The sequence below is a fragment of the Chrysemys picta genome, chromosome 1, assembly GCF_011386835.1.
Source record: "Chrysemys picta bellii isolate R12L10 chromosome 1, ASM1138683v2, whole genome shotgun sequence".
NCBI classification, from domain to species: domain Eukaryota; kingdom Metazoa; phylum Chordata; order Testudines; family Emydidae; genus Chrysemys; species Chrysemys picta.
Window position 1 is genome coordinate 327,021,423 of NC_088791.1, and position 23,213 is coordinate 327,044,635.

Genomic DNA, 23,213 nt, shown 5'->3' on the forward strand with positions numbered 1-23,213 from the left:
GTGTGTCTTGGTACCATGTTTATGCTGTAACTATGCAACATCAGCCCTTTCCTTGCCAACTTCTGTGAGCAGGGCCTGCCTCTTGCTCACAGCTTAACTTTGCTTCATATTAGCAAAGTCTTGACCATTACTTTAGTTTGGTTCATGCCTCATACTGGGCCTTCATTAGGCCTTTACTTACTACATTGCCTTCACTTACTACAGCCTTAATCCTGTCACCTTTGTCAAGAGGGGTTTAGGTGCGTCTCCCACTGCCTTTTCATTGCTTTTTGTAAGTCTTCTGATCGGTTTTGGCTCAAGCAGAGGCGAGGGGGGGGCACAGAAATGGGTCCTTCATGAGTCAGACAGGCTGGATACTGTGCCCTGGTTCCCCAAGAGCACAGAGCTGACAGGTAACAACAGTCCCTTAGCCCATGCACCATGACCCTGAGTCAGCTGGCATGGGCCAGCTGCAGGTTTTTAATTGCACTATAGACATAACTTCAGTGACTACATTTTCAGAATAAAACTTCCCTATGTACCTATGTTTCTGCCTCTGGGCATGTGCAGTACTGCTTCACTGTCAGCATCCAGATGCTTATCTTCTGCCTAAACTCCAGAGCAATTAATGAAGCAGGACATGCCTGGGGGGGAACCTGATCCAGTAGGTGTGCTCTGCTCCAATACAGATCGAGGAGGAGGCGGTGGTGGTATTCTTCCACTTTGTAACATTTAGCCTAGTAGTTAGAGCACTCCTTCAGCTGAGAGAGACCCAGATTCAGTTCCCCTCCTCTGCCTGACTGGGGGAGAAGATTTGAACACTCTCTAGGGAGAGTCCTTTAACCACTGAGATACAGAATGTTGTGAGGTGGGGCTTCTGTAATCTTTCTGGTTGAAGCTCTTCTGGTGTGTATAAATATTTAAAGAATCATTGGTCCAGAGAGAGAGAGAAAGAGGAAGACTCTGTAGCCTGGTGGTTAGAAGACCCAGGGTCCAGTCCTCCTCTTTAAATGACCATCCTGCATCCTAGGTGCATGCTCTAATCACTGAACTAACCTCCTGCGCTGGCCATTTTGTGTAGCGTGAGACAGGCATCTTACTCATTCTCACAATAAATGAGTTAGGCACCTAAGCCACCTGATTGCAGGAGACCGGTTCCTAGCTGTCGGCCTTGTGTCCCTGCAGCCAAAAGTTATGTGCCTATTTCTGTAAGGAGGTGGGGCTTAGGCCACACCCCTCTCATCAGTGTCTCTCATTGGCTAGCTTACCTGGCTCGCCAGCCAATACACTGACTTTTTGTGGATCACATGCTGGGGAACCTGTCTCGTCCCATTCATTATTTTGGCACCTAGCTTAGTCTTTGTGGATCACAGTGTTGTTCCTGTGATTTTTCTAGGCACCTAAAAGGCAAAGCTGAGCACTGCAAGTCCCTCTGTAGATCTGGACCTGAGCTGCTTGGAGAGGAAGGTGTTGGCAAAAGGAGAAAATGCTGGAGTCAAGGACTACCCAGTGTTGCCAATGCTTGTGATTTCATTACAAGTCTCATCATGTTTGGTTTATGTCTTAAAGCTCTAACTCCTGGGCATACATGAGAATCTACTTTAAATTAAAAGCTGAAAGTAAGTTTCTAGCTCTCATGGTTGCAGAGAAAAGCTTGCCAACATCACTCAAGTGCACCCCACAAGGTTCAAAAGCCAGAAGATAAACAGTGAGAACTCAAGATGCATTATTTTTAAAATCGCATGATTTTTAATCCAATCCCATGTTTTTTGTGCCTGCCGCGTGATATTTGAGTGCTCCAGGTTGACAATACTGGCCACTCATCAGTTAAAAAGGGGATCAAATATAGAACTGAACTAAGGGAACTGTCCAAAAGTTAGAGAATTTCTGAGAAAAAACACAAAATTAAATGTATGAGACTAGAATGGTGTCCTGACTCCTGTGTTAGAACGAACTGTACAAGACTTCAGCATGGATCAGACATACTACTAAAGTCCCTTCTGCCCTGTAAAATGTTTCAATCAAGTCAGACACAACAGCGTTTTGTTTATCTTGACATGCTTCAACTTGTAGACAAGTGTGTATTTGGATGCATCTAAACATTATTCCTTAACTAATTTTGAAGGAGAGTGTAAACAGGACCCTTAATGATAGTCATCTCCATACGAAAGTACCAGTAAAACTAAACTGGAACTGCTTTTGACACTATAGGAATAATGCTCTTGGTCTATGAACAGACAGACAATTTCATTGATTATTAGGCCTTCAACAAAGATCCACAACACAAACAATATTTAGTGTTAAGTATTTTATTTTAAAATGAGGAAACTATATATTTTGAGTGTCCCCTGTATAAGTTAGTTACATTTAGTCAGCGTTTTCGTGCACTTTTAAAGAAGTTAAAACACGTGTCTCAAAAGTTTAAAACAAACAGTAACTACCAATTTGTGCATAACCTGCTAGCTTACTTAACACTTAATGTTCCAGCTTTCTCCTTGACTTGATATTAGTGTTTTGGACTTTAATTACAGTAGATCCTTGCTAATTTGCACTGATTAAGTGGAGACCCACTGCAAATTACTAAATTTACCAAAGCTCTATCCTGCAGAACACCTCAAGTCCCATTCTATATAAGTGATAATATGTCAAAGTCTGAGTAAGTATATGGTCATTTATTTTGCAAAAAATAATGAAATCTTAATCATGAGATCTCCCTCTACAATATCACCCATTAACTCTTTTCTGAGAAGTGGGGAGAAACCACTTGTTTTGGGTGCAAGTATAAAGAATGCCGTCTCACAAAGAGGAAGTAAGTGAAATTCACATTCAGAAGTTTAAATAATGAGAATTTTTAAGAATCTGGCACAGAATTTGTGCAATTTTCTACAATTTCAAAAAGGTAGTGATATATGTCAGTTCTTCTAGCAATATCAAATGCAGTTTCATCCAAGTTATTTTTTAGGTTTGGTTTCACGTAACGATTCATCAGCAGAAGTTCAAGTGTTTCTTTACTCCCTCTGTTTCCTGCAGCAAGATGCAATGGTGTCAGCAATCCATTTGTTTGAGCGTTGATATCTGCACCATGCTGAAGTAAAAACGAAGCCACCGTTGTATTGTTCCACTTACATGCACTATGTAGAGGCGTCCAGCCATCCACTGTCAGTGCATGGACATCTGCACCGTGGGCAATCAATTCACGCACAACATCTATATGTCCACTGTAGGCAGCTCGATGGAGGGGAGTGTACTGATCTTCGTCTTGGACGTTAACGGGAGCTAGCTTTTGAGAAAGGAGCCTGTGTACTGTGCTAAGCTATGTAAGAAAGACAGACAGCTTAATATATGCACACACACACAAACTGTACTTTTAGACAGCAGTTTATGTAACAAGTGTAATTAAATAAGGTCAGTTTATCGTCTGTTGATTTTAGTGCATGTAGGATAAAGTACTATTTAATGGGAATGTTTTTGTCAAGAGTAACTATCTTCCCCTTCAGTCAAAACACAATTCAATTCATCTCCTGTATATACAGCATAGTTTTGAAGAAGAAAAAAGACCATGTTTGAGGTAAGAATTTTTTGGTTTGTTTTATCTTATGGATAAACAGGAATTGTCCCACTGGATCAGACCAGTAGTCTACTTAGTACAGCATCCTGTTTCTGGCCCCAGTTCAGGCAAGCATGTGCTTAAAGATACTTGCATCAGTCCCACCGACTTCAAGCAACCCCATCTCCAATTATGGAATAACTTGCCCCAGGTTATTACTAACTCCCTTCATGTAATGCTTATTTTATGCCCTAAAGCATGAGATGTTATATTCCTTATTTTAAAAAGTTGTCTTCTACAGCAGAACTGTTGATGGTCTTATCTATATAGTTGGATTCAAATTCAAATCTTTCATTGAATCCTACTCAACTCTTGGCCACAATCATAACCTGTAGAACTCTGCCACATGATAACTATATGCACAAAGTTACTTCTGGTAGTATTTATCCAACTTTACGGTTGGTAGAATACTATTTGTTAATGCACACATACCACATACAATGACAAAATCCCTCAAAAAATTATTCTCCAATTTATTGGAAGTAGTTAACCAGCTTCAGCTGACATACTGCGAACATATCGTTTGCAAGAGATGGACCTCATTTCGGCATTCAAAATTAGTGTACTTTGTTTTAATATGACATGCATTAAAGCAATACAATAGGATTAAGAGTGTACCTGTTGGGCTCATAATTTGTATTAAAATATCCAGAATTTTCTTTCAGTTCACAGTATTTGAGCTCTTGGTACAAATCAAGGCCTTGATCCTGCAAGCTGAGCTGCATGGAGAGACACCTGAACTTATTTGGAACCTTGCTGACTTGAAAGGGAGGCCACCCAGGTGAATCTGCTTGCAGGACCTGGCCCCAAATGTTCTAGGTCCAATTAGCTGGGCTCCCAATATGCTTTGCAAAAATAGAACAATTATGGCTAGATTTTTGTTTTTTAAGCATAATCTGGGTAGATACCAATTTAAGGTAATACAGTCAAAAATATATATATAGTGAATGAACTCCTTCTTACCCGATTTTTTTCAGCTGCCCAAAGCAGCAGTTTTTCTGGATTGTTTTCCATTTTTTTTTCTTGCATTTGGTACCACTCTTCACTTTTTTCCTCCTCTTCATCTTCCTCACCAGATTCTCCTGACCAAAGACTCTGAGTTCCTATAGGAATTAGATGTCTGTGTGTTTCCAACAATTCAAGTTGGTTAAAGTTCTCAGAAAATTCCAGTAATTCTTCTCTATCATCTTTTCTATCATCAATATTTTTCTCATCTGATTTTCTGCTTTCATTCATTTTTAGTTAGCATCTGTAAATTTCAACTGTACAGAGTTAAATATTTTTTCTTCTGGTGCGGTCTTGCTTCTTTTCTGAGTCATTCAGCATTACCTCCTGCCAAACACACATACATAAATCATCACCAAAAGCTAAAACAAGGGTTGTGCCAATACCAGCAACACAATGAAACAATTTTCAAGAACCAATTTTAAGAATGCCAAACTGGCTATGTAAACAGGAACTTTGTTAGCTGCAGTTAACATATTTCCTATCAAACCACCCCAGAAATAGATTACTTGTACACAGTAATTATGACATCTGCAAAAGTAATGGCACAGCACTGAATTTTGCATAATGTGAGTGGAATACCTTGCAGAAGCCAAATGGTTAACAGTGTTTAGAAATTTTATAATGTCTATTTTCAACATTAGTTTTTGCTTCGGTTTTACTTTTGAGTTGTAACAATAATGACTTATCTATACATTTCATCCAAAAGCCTGAGATAGCTTCAGGGTGCAGATGAGGTGAGAAAGAATGAGAACACTTGGCATTTCTCTGTAAAGCACCACAGCTAGGAGAGAAACCCATGACAGGGGCAGAAAGGTAGCCCTGTGCTCAGCAGGACAGGATTTGTCTCTGTCAGTGATACTGTGGGAACTGTCTGAGCATGCAATCCTCAAAAGCATGCACTCAATTTAATGCATCAGCTCCCCTGCCCCCATCCAAGAATGAGTTTATCCATCTTTAAAATTCAAAGAGAAGGGATGGAAGCCAAGGTCGGCCTCCTACCCACTGTTGCCAGCTTCCTTTTGTCCCTTTCCTCTACCTATTCCCTGAGTCACCTGTCCCTTCTGGTTCCTGCTCCCAGGATGCAGCTGGTGCACAGCAGACGGGCTAGTTAGCATTGTACTCAGCAGGGTAGCTGGTCTGATACCACTTCCCCAAACAACGTACTCTCGTTCCACATCCCACTTTGTTCTGATGATGCAAAACATGTCTCAGGTGACTGGTAACCTGAGCTGGACTCTAGCCAGGTCACTGACATTCACAGTGCCATGAGATTTGTAATGACTTAGAGTAGCCAAGAGCTCAGGTTTACATGCCACCCCACGGCCAATACCTCCAGACAACCTCCCCCCGCACTCTCCTGGGCTAGCAGGTGCAATACTGATGCCAGGGAACGAGCGCCACTTCTGGCAGCACTGAGCGCTCCTGCTAAGGGAAGGCCCCCAGCCAGGCACTGGCACCGATCCCTTTGGGCGCTGCTGAGCTTCCGAGCTGTAACTGGGTCCCCCCCGAGCTGCTACGGGGGCAAAAATACCTGCCCAGCCTCATGCCCACCACGGATTTCAGGGGCGGGGCCGGCTGACGACGGTGGCACGGGACTCAGAACCACCGCCCCCTCCACATGCAAGCACACAGACGGAGCCCAGTATAACACTTCCGGTCCGCAGCTCCTCCCGGATGTGGCCGTGACGCTACCTGTGATTGGTTCCAGTCTGACCAATTGCGTCCCCGCCTTGCCCCGGTCTCGCGGAGGAACGGGTAAGGCGGGAGCTGGTGGGTCGTTATCGCGAGAGGACACTACTCAGTCTATCCCCGCCCCTTCAGCGCTATGGAAACTGAAAGCGCGGCGAGGCCCGGCTGCTGACGCGGTAGGGCTGCCGGGTGAGGACCGCGCGGCGAAGCGGGGCTGAGCCGGGGCAGCAGCTTCCCCGGGGCATCGGTGCCGGGGCTCAGGGGAGACGGGCCGGGCCCCCGTGCAGCCCGCAGCGCCCCGAGCCGCTCTGCGCAGCGGGTGGGTGGTTGTTCCCTCCACCCCCGTGCCGGGGCCCGGAGGGGAAGCCGCGGCGTGGTGTTTAGCTGATACCGCGTGTTTGGATGCAAGCTTTGGCCTGCCGGGCAGGTGTGAGCGCCGCCCACTTGGGTCACGTGGCCGGATTGAACTGGGAACCGCCAGAGCTCAAGAGCCCCGTTGCTGGGGCTGTAGCAGGGCGGCTGTAGCGCACGCTAGTGGGTTACACAAGCACCCGGATCCCAGCGTCCAATGCTCCCTCTTGAGAGGGGTGGAATGGTTGCGCCTTCATTTGCTGGCCCCTCTGGTCCATTGGCCGTATCTCTGCCACTCAGATCTAGCTACAGCATCGCATGCGTCCTTCCTTGCTGTGGGCTGTGCGTCTGTCCGCTCCAATGCGTGTTTGCTCGCAGGCAGCCTGCCAGCATGGCCCCCTCGTGCGGGGAAGTTTGGGTGCCTGCTGATTAAGGGAGTCCTGTCTCACTGCTGTTCAGGTGCCGCGTCGTTACTTGAATTGCGAAGGATAGCTCTTCCAAAGCCCTGTTTCTGGGACAGCTTCTGTGCTATATACCTTTGAAAGGCCACTTTGGTGTGCAAGGGGCAGAAATAGAGATTCCTTTTCATAGGATATCAGGGTTGGGAGGGACCTCAGGAGGTCATCTAGTCCAACCCCCTGCTCAAAGCAGGACCAATCCCCAGACAGATTTTTGCCCCAGATCCCTAAATGTCCCCCTCAAGGATTGAACTCACAAACCTGGGTTAGTAGGCCAATGCTCAAACCACTGAGCTATTCCTTTTACCCCATATACTTGATTACATTGTGCAGCAGTGAAATGAAATGATAAACATTTTTTTAATTTTATATAGAGAGATATCCCTATCTCATAGAATTGGAAGGGACCCCGAAAGGGCATCAAGTCCATCCCCCTGCTTTCACTAGCAGGGCCAAGTACTGATTTTGCCCCAGATGGCCCCCTCAAGGATTGAACTCACAACCCTGGATTTAGCAGGCCAATGCTCAAACCACTGAGTTATCACCCCCTCCCCCCAAAAACAAAAAAGTGTCATTTTCTTAAATACATCTGACTTTTTGTATTTTTAAAAAAGGAGCAGTACAACTATCTGTGCAAAACTGGGTAGGTGGCATGAACTCAGTTTATTATGCGCTTAATTGTAATCCATTTGTATTCGTGTCTTTTAGACACTATTCTCTGTATTCAAAGCTAGAACTGAATTTTCTGCCTTGTACTGACCCATCAAGCTCTGTCCAGAACTGCTCATTGAGGAGTACTAGCCACCTGGAGCCATTGTGAGCGCAGAGATGAGTCGCGTCAACTCAGGGTAAGCTCCTGTTTTTTTCAGGCCCATAACCTCCCTATGCAAACATTGCACATGTTTCTGTTCCATCTGAAAGGAAACAGTCAACTGGCAAGCTATTCGGTTTTTTAAAAAACTAATTAAATATAGTTTCAAGTACTTGATCTGCCTGTTTCTCTCAGCCAATATTTGTGGTTTTATGAAGAAAATATTTTTTTTCTTTAGGATTAGAAGATCCTTCAAAGGGATCCACATGGGTGCAGCCCTGCACCTGCATGGATCCATTTGCAGGATCTAGCCCATAACCTCTTTTATTTACCATAATTTTAGGTGGTGTTTGAAACAGAAGTAGTTAAACATTTTGAGACAGACTTGATTTTTAAGATGATGGTGTGATGTTAACTCTACAAAATACAATGGTTTCTGTGCCAGACTGTTTGTGCATTTGGTGATTTTTGGCAAAACAGTTTATTGTATGATAGACTGTTGAAATAGCTGAATTCATAGTACAGTTTTCTATTTTTATTTTTTTAATTCGATTTAGGGATGAAGAAGATACCTTCAAAATCTTGGTTGCCACTGACATTCACCTTGGGTACTTGGAGAAGGATCCTGTGCGTGGAAATGATACGTTTGTAACTTTTGATGAAATTTTGAGACATGCTCAACAAAAAGAAGTAAGCAGCCTTTGGGAAAATAAGGTTATGAGACTGGACTTTGGATCCTTTCCAGAAAGTATTAGGAAGGTTGGCCCCAATCCTGTATCTGGATCTTGTGGAGCCCTTTGAAGATTGCAAGATTGCGGCCTTTTTTCTGAAGTAATTATAAGAAGGTTGCTCAATCTAAAGAGGGGTTTGAGCAAGAGTAGAAATGTAGCTGATGTTCAGTTCTTAGCAGCTAATATGGTACCTTAAATGTAATAATGAAAGTAAAAAGAAGAACAGGAGTACTTGTCTATCTCCCCTTGTAAGTATGCTCACACTTCTTATCAAACTGTCTGTACTGGGCTATCTTGATTATCACTTCAAAAGTTTTTTTTTTTTTTTTTCTCTTAATTAATTGGCCTCTCAGAGTTGGTAAGACAACTCCCACCTGTTTATGCTCTCTGTATGTGTGTATATATATCTCCTCAATATATGTTCCATTCTATATGCATCCGAAGAAGTGGGCTGTAGTCCACGAAAGCTTATGCTCTAATAAATTTGTTAGTCTCTAAGGTGCCACAAGTACTCCTGTTCTTCTTTTTGCGGATACAGACTAACACGGCTGCTACTCTGAAACCTGTCATAATGAAAGTACTGGACAGTTTTCTTTTCAGGGACTCTGGTAGGACTGAACTGTTTATTTTGGAAATTGAGTGCATGATATTGGAATGAGCTCCATGAAGACAGACCCACATTGGTTTCAGTGGAGGTTGTTTGCAGGGGAGCTCATTGCAGGATTAAAAGTCAATGGAATTTAGGCTCTGGTGCCTCGTAAAATGAAAGTTAGGCTTACCCTCTATTCTTATGAGTGTAATAATTCCCAGATATATCCAAATGTATATTTGTAATCCTGATGGAGCTGTTTTGTTGAGTATCCATTCATTTAACATGTATTCAGAAATTCAGATTGGTTGGGCATCCTTATCAAAATAATGCAAAGTGAATTAATAATGATTTCTTAGCGCTAGAGACAATAAATTTCCAGCTTCTCCCCTGTGAAATACTTAAACATTAAAAAAACTGGGGTGGAACACCTGTAAAATATTGTTGGCACCTTCCTTGTCATTGATTTTAAGAATTCTGTAGTGCTGCTTTGCAAAGTGTTGTATGCTTTTGTTGTTGTTGTGGTTTTGGGTTTTGTAAATTCAGATTGTCTTTTTAATTTTTCTGAATATTGTTAGATAATTTAACTATAAGCATTTTAGGTTTTATTTGTTTTACAATCTATAAATATGATATTAACTTAGAAGACCTGGTAAGAAATTCCATACACTTCAACATAAAATCAGTGTTTTACAAGAGCATGTAGGGAATTGCTTTTAAGATAATATAGAATACCACTTGACTATAACAAAGCTCTTGATCTGTGCAGGTGGATTTTATTTTATTAGGTGGGGATCTTTTTCATGAAAATAAACCTTCCAGAAAAACATTACACAACTGCATTGAATTATTAAGAAAATACTGCATGGGTGATCATCCTGTACAATTTGAAATTTTGAGTGACCAGTCAGTCAATTTTGGTTTTAGCAAGTAAGTATATTTTACTGTGATGAAATAACTACAGTATGTTGTGCAATTTGCTGGTTAGCTACAGTAAGCTGCCACTGCAGTAGATTTAAGAGTCTGATCCTGTAAGCGGCTTATGGGCAGACTTCCGCAAGTCAGTGGATTTCTGTGAACTTTCAGTAGTCCACTGTGTGGAGCAGGTTGCAGGATCCTCAGTCCATTTTCTGCGAAAATATTCTTATGAACTTTGTCACAATCTTTGGATGACTTTTCTAGGTGTATTGCATATCATATACATTCTGATATACGTAAGCCCAGTATTGGAAATATGATGTCCGTATACTCATTTGAATAGTCATTGAATACAATAGCACTGGTTGTATGAACTAAAATTATTTGTAGGATTAGGCCCCCATAATCCTATCTAGACTTTTGAGCTTTTAGAACTGAAAGATTTTAACATAAATTAAACTGCTCAAACTTTTGAAAACAAAATTCAGCTTTGGACAGAGACAAGGCATGAATGTTGAAAAGGAGATTTTTTTTTTTTTTTTTTTTTTAAATATTTAATGGAGAATGTATGAGACAATTTTTCAACATTAAATATAACAGTGTGTACCAGGTGAACACAGTGATGCGGTACAATGCAAATTCCCATCTGTAACCAAAGTCTTGTTTATCCAAAATTATGTAATGCCTTTCCTCCCCCACACTCCTGCCCGCTGTCTGTCTGTCTTAGCTATGTCTATGGCCTCCATCTGAAGAATTTGAGCACCTCACAGTTATTGTATTTATCCTCACAACACTCTTGTGAGATAAAGCAGTGCTATTATCCCCATTTCACAGGTAGGAAACTGGCACAGAGGCCCAAATCCTCAAAGGCATTTAGGCTCCACGATTTCAATGGAAGTTAAGGACCTGAATACCTTTTGAGGATCTGGGCCTGAGTGACTTGTCAACATCACCCAGGAAGTCTGTGGTGGAGTAGGAACCTGAACTCAGGTCTCCTAAGTCCCAAACTGGTGCCTTTAACCACTGCCCTTCCTCTTAGTCCCATTTAATTTAAATAAAGTGAAACCTCATTTAATAATCACCTGCTTCAGAGTGTTGCTGAATGTTTCTTTATTAATGTTCATAAAATGCTTTAATATGCAATTGAAGTTTCTGTATAAGTTGTTGTTTTGATAAGAAACATTGTATCATGAATTTGTGTATGCAAAGAGCTTGTAAACAAATGTAAACTTTTTTCCTATTCAGATTTCCATGGGTGAACTACCAGGATGGGAATCTCAACATTTCTATTCCAGTTTTTAGTATTCATGGCAATCATGATGATCCCACAGGGGTAATTATTATAGTGATGACAAAAATTATACCATTGCACAAATACAAGTATTTTTTTTCCTTTGGGAACAGGTTACTAATATCAGTCACCCCATTTCACTTTTAAATTTCCCTTTTAATTAACTGGGTGCATTTTCCTTTGTTTTGCTCATGTCAGACTCAAACTGACATGTTAGGTTCTACATTCAGTTATTAGGAGGGATGGGAAGAGAGGATATGGGACCATATGATCTGCCTATCTAATACCTTATTTTAGGGATTTCTAGAGCTAGAGAAGGAATAAAGACTTATTGCCCCCCACAATGCAAGAGAAATTGAAAGGGTTTTCAAAATATTAGGTGTAGAAAAGTTCAACATTTTTTTTTTTTATGTAAGAAAATGTCTTTTAATATCTTGAGTTTTAATTTCAGTCCTTTTCCATGCATTTAGATTATTTGTTAGCTGTATTTTTTTTAATTGATTTACGGCTTTAGTTACTTCTTCTGGTCTGTATGAAGGAAGCCATCATAATGTTGGTCAAATATTTTTAATTGTTGCTTAAAATTAAAAAAACAGTCAAGTTATTAAAGTTTTAAAAAGCGCATAAGGCTCATGTTTTCAAACTACTGTTCATAAAGGTTTTCATTATGCATTTGACATGTGAATCTGTAATATAGGATTATTACTATTATTCACAACCTACAAAAAAAATGAACTATTTAATAACAGCAAAAATGTAACTTGGTAGTTCATACTGAGCAATCAATTTAGCTAAGCCAGATCTCATTCAGACTTCCTTTTTACAATACTTAATAAACTATTACTATTTGTCTTGCATTGTTGAACAAATTTAGAAGTTGAATTTAAGTACAAATCCATTATCTTTCTGTTCCTTAATATTTTCAATAGGCAGATGCATTGTGTGCATTGGATATTTTAAGCAGTGCAGGATTGCTGAATCATTTTGGACGCTCATCATCTGTAGAGAAGATAGACATTAGTCCCATTTTACTCCACAAGGGAAGCACAAAAATTGCTCTATATGGATTAGGTAAGCTTCCTTTCTGTTCAGCTAGATATTTCAGAAGCATGTCTAGACCCTTCTTTATATCACAGAGCTCTATTTCCTTCCTTACTGAGGTTTATATTCTAACTTCATATAGAAGTAGTGAGCCAGGTAAAGAATCTTAGAATCAATATTTCTGGGGAAAGTTGTTAGACATAGCTCAAAAGCTATGTCTGCACATACTGCATCTCTTATCATGAGATGAACTTGCAAAAGTAGTATGTGACCTCCTGACCATGAGGTTCTATTTTTTTGAAATTCTCTCTTAACAGGCTTTGTCATTGGCTTGTAGTTTGTTCACAGTACAGCATGTTTACTCACTGAGTGGAGCAGCTGTGATCACTTTCTTACCCTACATTCTTTTCACAGACTGCTTGTAAAGAGGCAAGTTTGATTTTTAGTTTGTCGTGGTTTATAAAACCCTTAATGGTGCATATTCCATCTATACTTTTATGACTTCCTGTGAGTCCTGTTGAGGTTTGTATCTGTGCTCTTGACAGCAGCTATCTTTTAGGGATTCCACTATTGTGTCAGGAGTCAGCAAGTTTGATATGGTGGTATGTAGCATTTACTTGTTTATTACAATGGAATCTCTTGTTGTTGAATGAAACCCATTCCTCCCCATTTTTACCCCGACAACTCAACATTTTTGGTTTTTTTTTTTTTAATAGTGCTTGTTTGAAATAGTGTTTTTGGCACAGACGCCTTTCTTGTCCTGTCCACCTAAGTTGCTGCATAAATAGCATCTGTCTCCGTCAATTCCTCACCACTTTTGAGAAACACCTGAAAGTTTTTCTCTTTCAGAGGTATTTTATGATAGATTTCAGCCTCAATACGTAGGACCCTTTTTCCTTCCTCTCATGTAGTGCTTTCTCTTTATTTCCTGGGTTTTTTGTTTAGATGGTAGTTTTCTTCACATGTTTTAAAATAATTGTATTACACTATATCATTGTGTAGTATCCATAACATGTTGGTATAAGACTCTTTTTAAAAAAAATTTGCACATCCTACCACCTGTACCTCTTGTTTAATATTAGAAGAGTCGTTTTTTCCCCCAAGTTATGATAGTAGAAAATGGAAATGTGATTATAAGTGTTGCTGGCAAAATAAGGTCGTAATTATAAGCAGAATTCACTGCAGATCAGGGTCTTTATATACAGAGGTATTTAATAAGTGTGGTGCTGCTTGAAATCTAGTGAAGCTAATGCTTCATATCACACACAACATATAAAGGTGTTAACAAAAACATTTAACTTTTAAGTAGATGTGTTTGCCAACAGTATTATTGATTAGCAATAATCTTTTTTTTATGTGCAAGTTAAAAGAAAAAAAAACAGCAGCTTTTCTTCCTTGGTGAAGAAGTACTTGAGTTCCTTCTAGAAATGATTATTACTTTTAAGGATTTTATTGAAGTGCCTTACTTGGTTTTTGTGGAGGAGATTTAGATGCAAAATTTTTTAATTATTTTGTGTCCCCCCCCCCCCCCCCCCCCCCCCAAAAAAAAAATTACATGTATATGTCTTACAAAACTTTTGGAAATGTGCAGTGCCTACTCCTGGGGGAATTCTGTGCCACTGTGCAATGCAGAATTTAATGTTTTTTGTGCAGAATTTCCTTTTCCCCACAGAAATAGGCTGCAGTGCTGCTGGCTGCCACTAGGGGCCACTGGACCCAGCGGGGCCCAGCTTGCACATAGAAGACACAGCCTGGGGGAGGGGGGAGGGAGCTAGAGGGTTCCCGGCAGCTGCAGTTCCCAGCACGCTCTGAGGGAAGAAGATGGCGGCGCACAGTAAACTCCACACAAGCCAGCATGAGGCTGTTTCTCCTTCTGGATTAGGGCCGGCTCCAGGGTTTTTGCCGCCCTGAGCGGTGGGGGGGGGGGAGTCGCGATTGGCGGCAGGTCCTTCCCTCCGAGAGGGACAGGGACCCTCCGCTGAAGAGCCCGACGTGCCGCCCCTTCCCCTTGGCCGCCCCAAGCACCTGCTTGCTCAGCTGGTGCCTGGAGCTGGCCCTGCTCGGGATCCCTGGGTTTCTGAGGAGTAGGGGGGTTGGTGTCAGGGCGAGGGGGCCCCACAGCTGGGCTCTGATGGGGAGGGGTGTGGGGGTTTGGGCTGGGGGGAACCCACGCCTGGGCTCGGGGGGGGAGGGTTGTGGGTGTCTGGCCCCCGGCTGGGTTCTGCAGGGGGTGGGGAGGGGCCCGAGAAACAGGAACTGGGTTGTCATAGGGGTTTCTTTCAATTCTGTTACTCTTGGGAGAATTTTTGTGTGTGTCTGTATTGTTACAGACATACTTGCTGACAAGTATTTTGAAATAAATTACCAAAACTGAAACTGGCATGATTATATGGTGTTATTTTGACAAATAAAAATTGCAGAATTCTAAAATATTGTGTGCAGAGTTTTTAAATTTTTGCTGCAGAATTCCCCCAGGAGTAAATTCCAAGCAGCCCTCAAGTACTGTATGTGGATTTATTGTTTCCATGATGTAAGGCATAATCTTTAAAATACGCACATCAAATGAAAAACATAAAAGCTTTACCAAAATAAATGATTTTAGGGCTTGATTCTGCTAGGTGCTGAGTGCCTCCAGCACCTAATCAAGTCAATTGGAACTAAGGTTACTCACTCCTGGCTACATTTGGCATTTAGAGCACTCCACCTTTCAGGATCAAACCCATGAAGATAATAGGTTGGTTTAATAGATGGCCATTGTTTGCAAACGGAGCAATTTTGGGGGTCTACTTCACTGCTTTCCCATATGTAGTCAATTTTTGTTTAGCCTTTTCACATAGAACCAAAAGGGAGAGAGACGTGCATATTATATATATAAATAAAAAAAATAGGGCTGTCACGCAATGAAACTGATTAGTCGTGTGATGAAACAATAATAGAACACCATTTATTTAAATATTTTTGGATGTTTTCTGCATTTTCAAATATTGATTTAAATTACATCACAGTATACAAAGTGTACAGTGCTCATTTTATATTTATTTTTGATTACAAATATTTGCACACTAAAAAACAAAAGAAATAGTATTTTTCAATTCATCTGATACAAGTACTGTAGTGTAATCTCTTTATAATGAAAGTTGAACTTACAAATGTAGAATTATGTACAAAAAATAACTGCATTCAAAAACAAAACAACGTAAAACTTTAGAACCTACAAGTCTACTCAGTCTTACTTCAGCCAATCACTCAGACAAATAAGTTTGGTTACAATTTGCAGGAGATAATGCTGCCCACGTCTTGTTTACAATGTCACCTGAAAGTGAGAACAGGCATTTGCATGGCACTGTTGTAGCTGGCATCGCAAGATATTTATGTGCCAGATGCGCTAAATATGTCCCTTCATGCTTCAGCCACCGCTCCAGAGGACATGCGTCCATGTTGATGACAGGTTCTGCTCGATAACCATCCAAAGCAGAGTGGACCAATGCATGTTCATTTTCATCATCTGAGTCAGCTACCACCAGCAGAAGGTTGACTTTTCTATTTTGGTGGGTCGGGTTCTGTAGTTACCGCATCAGAGTGTTGCTCTTTTTAGACATGTGAAGGCATTTTCCACACCTCATCCCTCTCAGATTTTGGAAGGCACTTGAGATTCTTAAATCTTGGGTTGACTGCTGTATCTATCTTTAGAAATCTCACATTGGTACGTTTTGTCAAAGCTGCTGTGAAATGTTTGTTTTAAGAATACTGTCTTGGATCATCATCCGAGACTGCTATAACATGAAATATGTGGCAGAATGCGGGTAAAACAGAGCAGGGGACATACAGTTCTCCTCCAAGGAGTTGAGTTACAAATTCAATTAACATTTTTTTAACAAGTGTCATCAGCATGGAAGCATGTCCTCTGGAATGGTGGCTGAAGCATGAAGAGGCATATGAATGCTTAGCGTATCTGGCACGTAAATACCTTGCAATGCCGTTTACAAAAATGCCAGGCAAATGTCTGTTCTCACCTTCTGGTGACATTGTAAATAAGAGGGCAGCATTAGCTCCTGTAAATGTAAGCAAACTTGTTTGTCTTAGCAATTGTCTGAACAAGAAGTAGGACTAAATGGACTTGTAGGCTCTGAAGTTTTACATTTTGTTTTTGAGTGCAGTTATGTAACCAAAAAAAAAAAATATCTACATTTGTAAATTGCACTTTCACGACAGAGATTGCACTACAGTACTCATATGAGGTGAATTGAAAAATACTATTTCTTTTGTTTTTACAGTGCCAATATTTGTAATCAAAAATAATATACGCTTTGATTTCAATTACAACACAGCATACAATATACATGAAAATATAGAAAAACATCCAAAATATTTAATAAATTTAAATTGGAAGTCTATTAACAGTATGATTAATTGCAATTAATTTTTTAATTAAGTTACCGGTAATCGCGTGAGTTAACTGTATGATTAATCACAGCCCTAATATAAAAATAAATAAATAAAAATTAAAAATAATATTTAAAAAAAATAAACTTGATTGTAAACCCTGATAATTGGCAGGGGGACTCAAGGGCAGGTGTAATACCTGCTGGCATTAATTTCAACTTTTTTTTTTTTTTTTTAAAGGACTAGATTTCAGGTTGATGAGTTCCCATTTTAGAGACAGAGTATGTTAAATAATAAAATTACCTTGATCAAATCCGTGTTAGTGCCTCAAGGTTCTTTAACAATGTTGCCACACAACTTCACTTTACAATGTTTTTGCTGATAAAACATAATTTATTGTACAGTAACATTGATTAACATTTTGCCATGGACATTCCAGGATCTATACCAGATGAGAGACTATATCGAATGTTTGTCAATAAGCAGGTAACCATGCTGAGACCAAAGGAAGATGAGGATAATTGGTTTAATTTGTTTGTAATTCATCAGAACAGGTAACAGTATTGACTGGATCGTGATTTTTTTCTCTCCCCCCCCATGTAGATGTACGGTTTTGTGCAACTTTCTCGCTCAGGGGTATGAGAAAACACCCCGCTGAGCGCAGCAAGTTTCAGCGCTGTAAAGCACCAGTGTAGGCTGTGCACCAGCGCTGGGAGCCGCGCCCCTCGTGGAGGTGGTTTTTTAGAGTGCTGGGAGAGCTCTCTCCCAGCGCTCTGCCATGACCACACAAGCCATGTTAAAGCGCTGCCACTGTAGACTAGCCCTAAGACTGTTGGATATTAGGTGCATCAAGAAAGTGGAATATGTCAATTCTTTCTGTAACAACCCTGTCCAGCTGATCTGATTACAGAAAAGACATATGGAAAGAAGGGTGGAGTAAAGGAGTTCACACTTGGCGGAAAGGGTGACCTCTGAATAAAGAGGTTGAAAACAGCACAGCTTCAGTAATTGGGTTTCCGGAGAGGGTGCAGTTTGTCACAAAACAACTGTGAATTGTCTACTCTGTACTACTTCAGTGTGTGTGAGGAGAAATATGAGTTTATAAATGTGCATGTTATAACAACTCAGCCACTGATTGATTATAGTACAGATCGGCACACAAACTATAAGCAAGTTGGGTTTGCAAGTCCCACGTTTTCCTTTGCACTTTCCAACATTTTAAAAATCTACCTTGGCAAAGAGTATTGTACATGCTTGTACTGTTTCACATATGTTATTTTCCCAGAAGTGTTAACAGGCAAAGAGTGAAAATCACAATATTGTCATCAGTTTTGCTCTGCATCTGTTCAGGAAAGAGTTTGTGAAGGTGTCACAGATACTTCCAGGAAAAAGATGGGGAGGCAAAAGTCTGGGAATGTTGTAGACAGAGCACCATCAGATAGTGCTCATTACTGACCTCATCCAGCTGGCTGAAGGAGCAGCAATAACTGGGTAGAAGGGGTCAGTTGTGGGTCCCCATTTTAGAGGAAAAAAAGTAAAGGGGAGTGGGAAGTGAGGATTAAATATTTAGGATTAACCCTAAAAAGAGAGAAACGGAGGAATATTTTTCTTTAAACAGAGGCTGTAACAAAAAGACTTGAGTGATGGGAAAGAGCTTCATGTGGAGGAAAAGTCAGCATGCAAGCCAAGTGAAAGGAGAAAGGAATCAGGGAGTAGGGGGGGAGAAGAGCCCACATCAAAGCCGGGGTACGAGGGAGAAAATAGAAGTAAATAAGCTTAATGTTAGAACAGAAATGGTATTTGAGTTTTTTAGCTACCTTCTTACTAGTGAGGAAAAATAACCTCTATTAAAAACCAAGCAAAATTGTATTTCTGTTAACTCAGCATTTGAATAATAACTCATATCTGTGCAAGGAATAAAAAGGAGGAATATTTATTGTCCATGTGCATGTGAAATATGTGCATTGCCAAATATTGTACAAATCCAAACCAAATTTAACTGTAATATTGGTTATTATTTAAATTGGTGCTTTACAACTGTTCTCTCTCCCTACCCTCCACTCCCCCAAAACAGTCAAAATTGTACTTTGTTCTAATTCTCTTCCTTTTCTTTGAAACAGGAGTAAACATGGAGCCACCAATTACATTCCAGAGCAGTTTTTAGATGACTTTATTGACCTTGTTATTTGGGGTCACGAACATGAATGTAAAATAGCTCCAACCCGAAATGAACAGCAACTTTTCTATGTATCTCAGCCTGGAAGTTCAGTGGTTACTTCTCTGTCGCCAGGGGAAGCTATAAAAAAGTATGTGTTTTCTTGAGTTTTGTTCTAATATTTTTCTCACATGCTGTGTTGAGCAGGACATCTCCTACACCAGGGGTGCGGACCTTGGGGTGGGGCCAGAAATGAGGAGTTCAGGGTGCGGGAGGGGGCTTCGGGCTGGGGCAGGGGGTTGGGGTGCGGGAGAAGGATCGGGGGTTGGGGCATGGGAGGAGGTCAGGGGTGCAGGCTCCAGGCGGCGCTTACCTGAAGCAGCTCCTGGAAGCAGTGGCATGTCCCCGCTCCGGCTCCTGTGCGGAGGTGAGGCCAGGCTGTTTTGTGCACTGCCCCGTCCACAGATTCTGCCCCTGCAGCTCCCATTAGCCACAGTTCCTGGCCAATAGGAGCTGCGGGGGTGGTGCTTGGGGTGGAGGCAGCGCACGCAGCCCCCTGGCTACTCCTAAGCTTAGGAGCCGGAAGGAGGATATGCTGCTGCTGCTTCTGGGAGCCTCGTTGTGCGCGTGGGGAGCAGCCTCTGACCCCGCTCCCGGGCTGGAGCGTGGGAGCAGGGCAGGCCCCAGACCCCGCTCCAGCAGAAGCTCAAGGACTGGATGTGGCTCCTGGGCCGTAGTTTGCCCATCCCTGTCCTACACAGAAGATAAATTTATTGAAATATGAGGGAATGGATTGGGATATAGTGTAGTTCTGTCTGACAATTTATTACATAGTGTAATCAGCCAAAGGGTTAAAATCAGTATTTTATGATAACTTAGGCTTGGCTTCTTTAAGCTAAATTCAGCCTTGTAAGTAGGTACAACTCTGTTCACTTAGGTGGAGTTAGCCTGGAAAAATGAAGGGGCTCCTTGCATCCTGTCTACTTCCACACATGCACACGCTCTCATATAATGACACGGTGCAGAATGAAGGAGAGTTTTGATCTGAATTCTGTGACTTATCTGTCCTCATTTCCAAAATTATTTATCTAATTCCAGGCACATTGGTTTGCTGCACATTAAAGGCAAAAAAATGAATATGGAGAAGATTCCTCTTGAAACAGTACGAAGTTTCTACATAGAGGACATTGTTCTTGCTGATCATCCAGACATTTTTAATCCAGACAATCCAAAAGTAACACAAGCAGTACAAGCATTCTGTATAGAAAAGGTAACTGCCTTGTACTTGAACTGTAGGAAGAGAATGTGATCTTGTAGTAAGAATAGGACTGGAAATTGAAACACCTTCATTTTCTCCCCATGTATGCCGCCAACATGCTGGTGCCTGGGGAAAGTCTCTTCATTACTCTGTCTCTCAATACTGGCCACCCCCTCCCTTCCTTCTAATCGCCCGTCAAGTGAAGGATCACAGTTTATCTAATACCGAAGTATTCACATATTATAGAACTTCATAATATTTAATATGGCACTGAACTACCTACTGAAAACCTGAGAAGGCTTGTTAGCTACTAGCAGGAAACTTAATTCTAATACCACAGCCTTTCTTTGTTGTGATCGAGTCTTTGTGTTTCATACACTTTTGGCCAAATTCTGCCATCTCTTATGCATATGTGCATAAGCTCTTTATTACTTAGACACTTTTTTCCCCCCAACACATTTAGTTTTAGACAATGCTGGAAAGGTCCAAGTAGCTACAACCAGAGAAAGTAATAGGTGCTGAAGAGTCACTTTTATATCTACCCCTTTACTGCTTGTACTTCTCAGGTTGAAACACTGCTGGATAATGCGGAAAGAGAGCGTCTGGGAAATCCACGCCAGCCAGAAAAGCCTCTCATAAGATTACGAGTAAGACTTAGTTGCTTTATTTTAAAACTCTTGTTGACTTGATTACTTTATGCTACATGTTCTTTACAAGTTTTATATTTAATAATTTATCTGCTCATACACAATTTAAATTTTGTTGTTTTGTTTTAAATCCCACCCTCACTGTACATGTACCATGAGCCTTTGTGGCATGATCAGTACTTTCCAGCAGGCGATTGTATGGGATTCCCTTCGGTGCATGCCACTGCTCCTCCTTTATTGGTTGGTGGGATAGAACGTCTTATCAGATATTAAAGAATGTGATGATGTTCTTTACAGAGGCATACATGCCACCTTTGCAGCACTCCCAGACATAGGAGTCAGAGACTGGATTGGTAATTAAGCATATGGTGTTAACATTAGCATTAGCACCTGACTGGCTCATTGTTCAAACTTTTATTTAAAAAATAATAAAAGAGAGCGAGAAAGAAACTGATGCATCTTAGAATATTTGAAGCGCTTGGTTTCCTTGCCTCTATCTCAAATTTCATCTTTTGACATTCTCATTTTAGGTTGATTACAGTGGAGGTTTTGAACCATTCAGTATTCACCGTTTCAGTCAGAAGTTCATGGAAAGGACAGCTAACCCAAAGGACATTATACACTTTTTCAGACATCGTGAACAAAAAGAGAAAAATGGTAAAAACAAAATTTGTCAGTTAAAAGTAACATGGGAATTTTATTTAACCAATATTTTTAGGGGTTCGCTACCTGTGTAAAATATGTAATTAACAGAGACCGTATTATTATTTGCTTTACCATTAGCACCTAGAACCTTAGTCAAGGACCAAGACCCTAACAATAGAAATCTGCAAGGACCCCTCCAAATCCATACAATTTTTGCAGGAGTATGTGTTCTTTTTGTTGTTGTTTTAAATCTTGGTGTTCAGACAGCACCCTCTCTCAGCAGTTTACAGACAGTGACTTCATGGCCTCAGAGTACCTTTCTGAACTGTGTGTTTAATGCTGTGCATAAAACTGCATCACAGTTGGGTTCTCAAAAAGTGGACAAATGAAGAGGTCAAGTAGCAGTTCTTATATGATTTAAAAGCATCCATGGGGCTATAAAAACTTTGGAGAGTTGGGTTTTTCAGTGATTTCTTTCCTTGAGACGTGTCAGCACATTTACCCATTTGACAAGGAGTTTGTCCTGACTTCAGAACATCTGAGCACCATTGGGGGTCGGAAATAGCCTTATTATCCACATACAAACTTCCTTACCCTTTATAAGTCAGTGCTCACATGGAGGATATCAGAACTTCTTCTCTCTTCCCTTCCTGGCTGCATCCATTTACTTAGTACATTCATGCTTAAGACATATTCATCTAAAAGTTGTAGGAAAAATTTGCTGAGGTATATTTGACTTCTCTGAAAACCCAATAGCTAAATCTTTGCCTAAAATCCCAATCTGAAATGGTGCCATGTTTTTCTTTTTGGATTTAGTAAGAATCAGAATGCTTGATGTGGAATAGTGTGATCTATTTGCCTTAATCCATTACCAGATTATCCTATTCCAGGTGCCTTCTATCAGAGTGTTCTTGCCATTAAAATAACAGGCATTTGTCACGGTGAAAATCCTACTATGCCCAGAATTTTTAATAACTGGTTAATAGTTGTTGACAATTTTGTCCTAATGAATCCCTAATGGTCACTAATGAAGATGTGGTTTGCATAAGAACATGCTGTGCTGATCTAATGGACTTCTAATGTAGTACATTAGTGCTTTATAAGTAATTTAATTCCATTGACAGGTATGTATACAGCGGCACTTGAATTAAGATGAAAACATTATGCTTCACGATTAGTAAACACACTTAAAAAGCTCTTAACTAAATTTGAATTAGGTTGTTGTTCTTCTGGGTGGGATTGTTTGATTTAATTGAGCACATAATTTATTTAGAAATCTTTACCTTATTAGTCCTTTGAAACTACAAAATAGCTACTGTAAGCTTGATCACTTTGGACTTTTCACTTGTCTGCTTAATAAGCAGCTCTGCTCTGAAAAGTGAACGTAAAAATGGCATTATGGGATTCTGCGTTTGTGTCTCAGTGGCTTCTTTGTTTAATGCCTTTTAACACAAGGTTGGTGACTAGTAGAATTAATACAGTACAGAATGAGGCTCTTGACTTTGCATGTATAACAGATCTGATTGGAAGACACTACAGGTTCACTGTTGTCTCCAGATGGATATATGGTTCAGCAGAAGGTGAAGGGATACAGCTGGAGTTTTTACATCTGACCTCAAATGTAGATTTCCCATTACAAGGCTAGATCTGAT

At 40.7% G+C, this 23,213-nt stretch overlaps 2 protein-coding genes across 23 annotated transcripts in view; one reads left to right on the forward strand and one right to left on the reverse strand.

Annotated features, from left to right (window-relative positions):
* Positions 1-2,272: 2,272 nt before the first annotated feature.
* Positions 2,273-6,424, reverse strand: ANKRD49 (ankyrin repeat domain 49). 4 transcript variants are annotated; one of them, XM_042856026.2, is made up of 3 exons: positions 6,287-6,424; positions 4,550-4,918; positions 2,273-3,292 (listed from the first exon to the last, which is right to left on the reverse strand). In XM_042856026.2, the coding sequence occupies exons 2-3, from the start codon at positions 4,820-4,822 to the stop codon at positions 2,831-2,833; spliced, it is 735 nt and encodes a 244-aa protein (XP_042711960.2). In that variant the 5' UTR covers positions 4,823-4,918; positions 6,287-6,424; the 3' UTR covers positions 2,273-2,830. The 4 variants fall into 4 exon arrangements, with proteins under 4 accessions (XP_042711960.2, XP_008172601.2, XP_023966655.2 ...); XM_008174379.4 differs by having other exon boundaries at positions 6,126-6,305; XM_024110887.3 differs by lacking the exon at positions 6,287-6,424 and adding an exon at positions 6,146-6,278.
* Positions 6,332-23,213, forward strand: part of MRE11 (MRE11 homolog, double strand break repair nuclease) — a 52,881-nt gene continuing 35,999 nt past the window's right edge. For 4 of the 19 annotated variants that reach the window (XR_010597893.1, XR_010597895.1, XR_010597894.1 and 1 more), the window contains exons 1-11: positions 6,332-6,472; positions 7,801-7,940; positions 8,461-8,593; positions 9,993-10,153; positions 11,387-11,474; positions 12,362-12,503; positions 17,296-17,410; positions 18,977-19,162; positions 20,110-20,281; positions 20,836-20,916; positions 21,447-21,573. Coding sequence is in view for 15 of the 19 variants with exons in the window: in XM_065581649.1 (XP_065437721.1) it covers positions 7,921-7,940; positions 8,461-8,593; positions 9,993-10,153; positions 11,387-11,474; positions 12,362-12,503; positions 17,296-17,410; positions 18,977-19,162; positions 20,110-20,281; positions 20,836-20,916; positions 21,447-21,573 (1,225 nt within the window). In the remaining 4 variants the exon portion in view is untranslated. Of the gene's footprint in view, positions 6,603-6,809; positions 7,736-7,800; positions 7,941-8,460; positions 8,594-9,992; positions 10,154-11,386; positions 11,475-12,361; positions 12,504-17,295; positions 17,411-18,976; positions 19,163-20,109; positions 20,282-20,835; positions 20,917-21,446; positions 21,574-23,213 lie in introns of those variants that run through there. The other 15 variants (XR_010597896.1, XM_065581652.1, XM_065581651.1 and 12 more) reach the window with 14 other exon arrangements.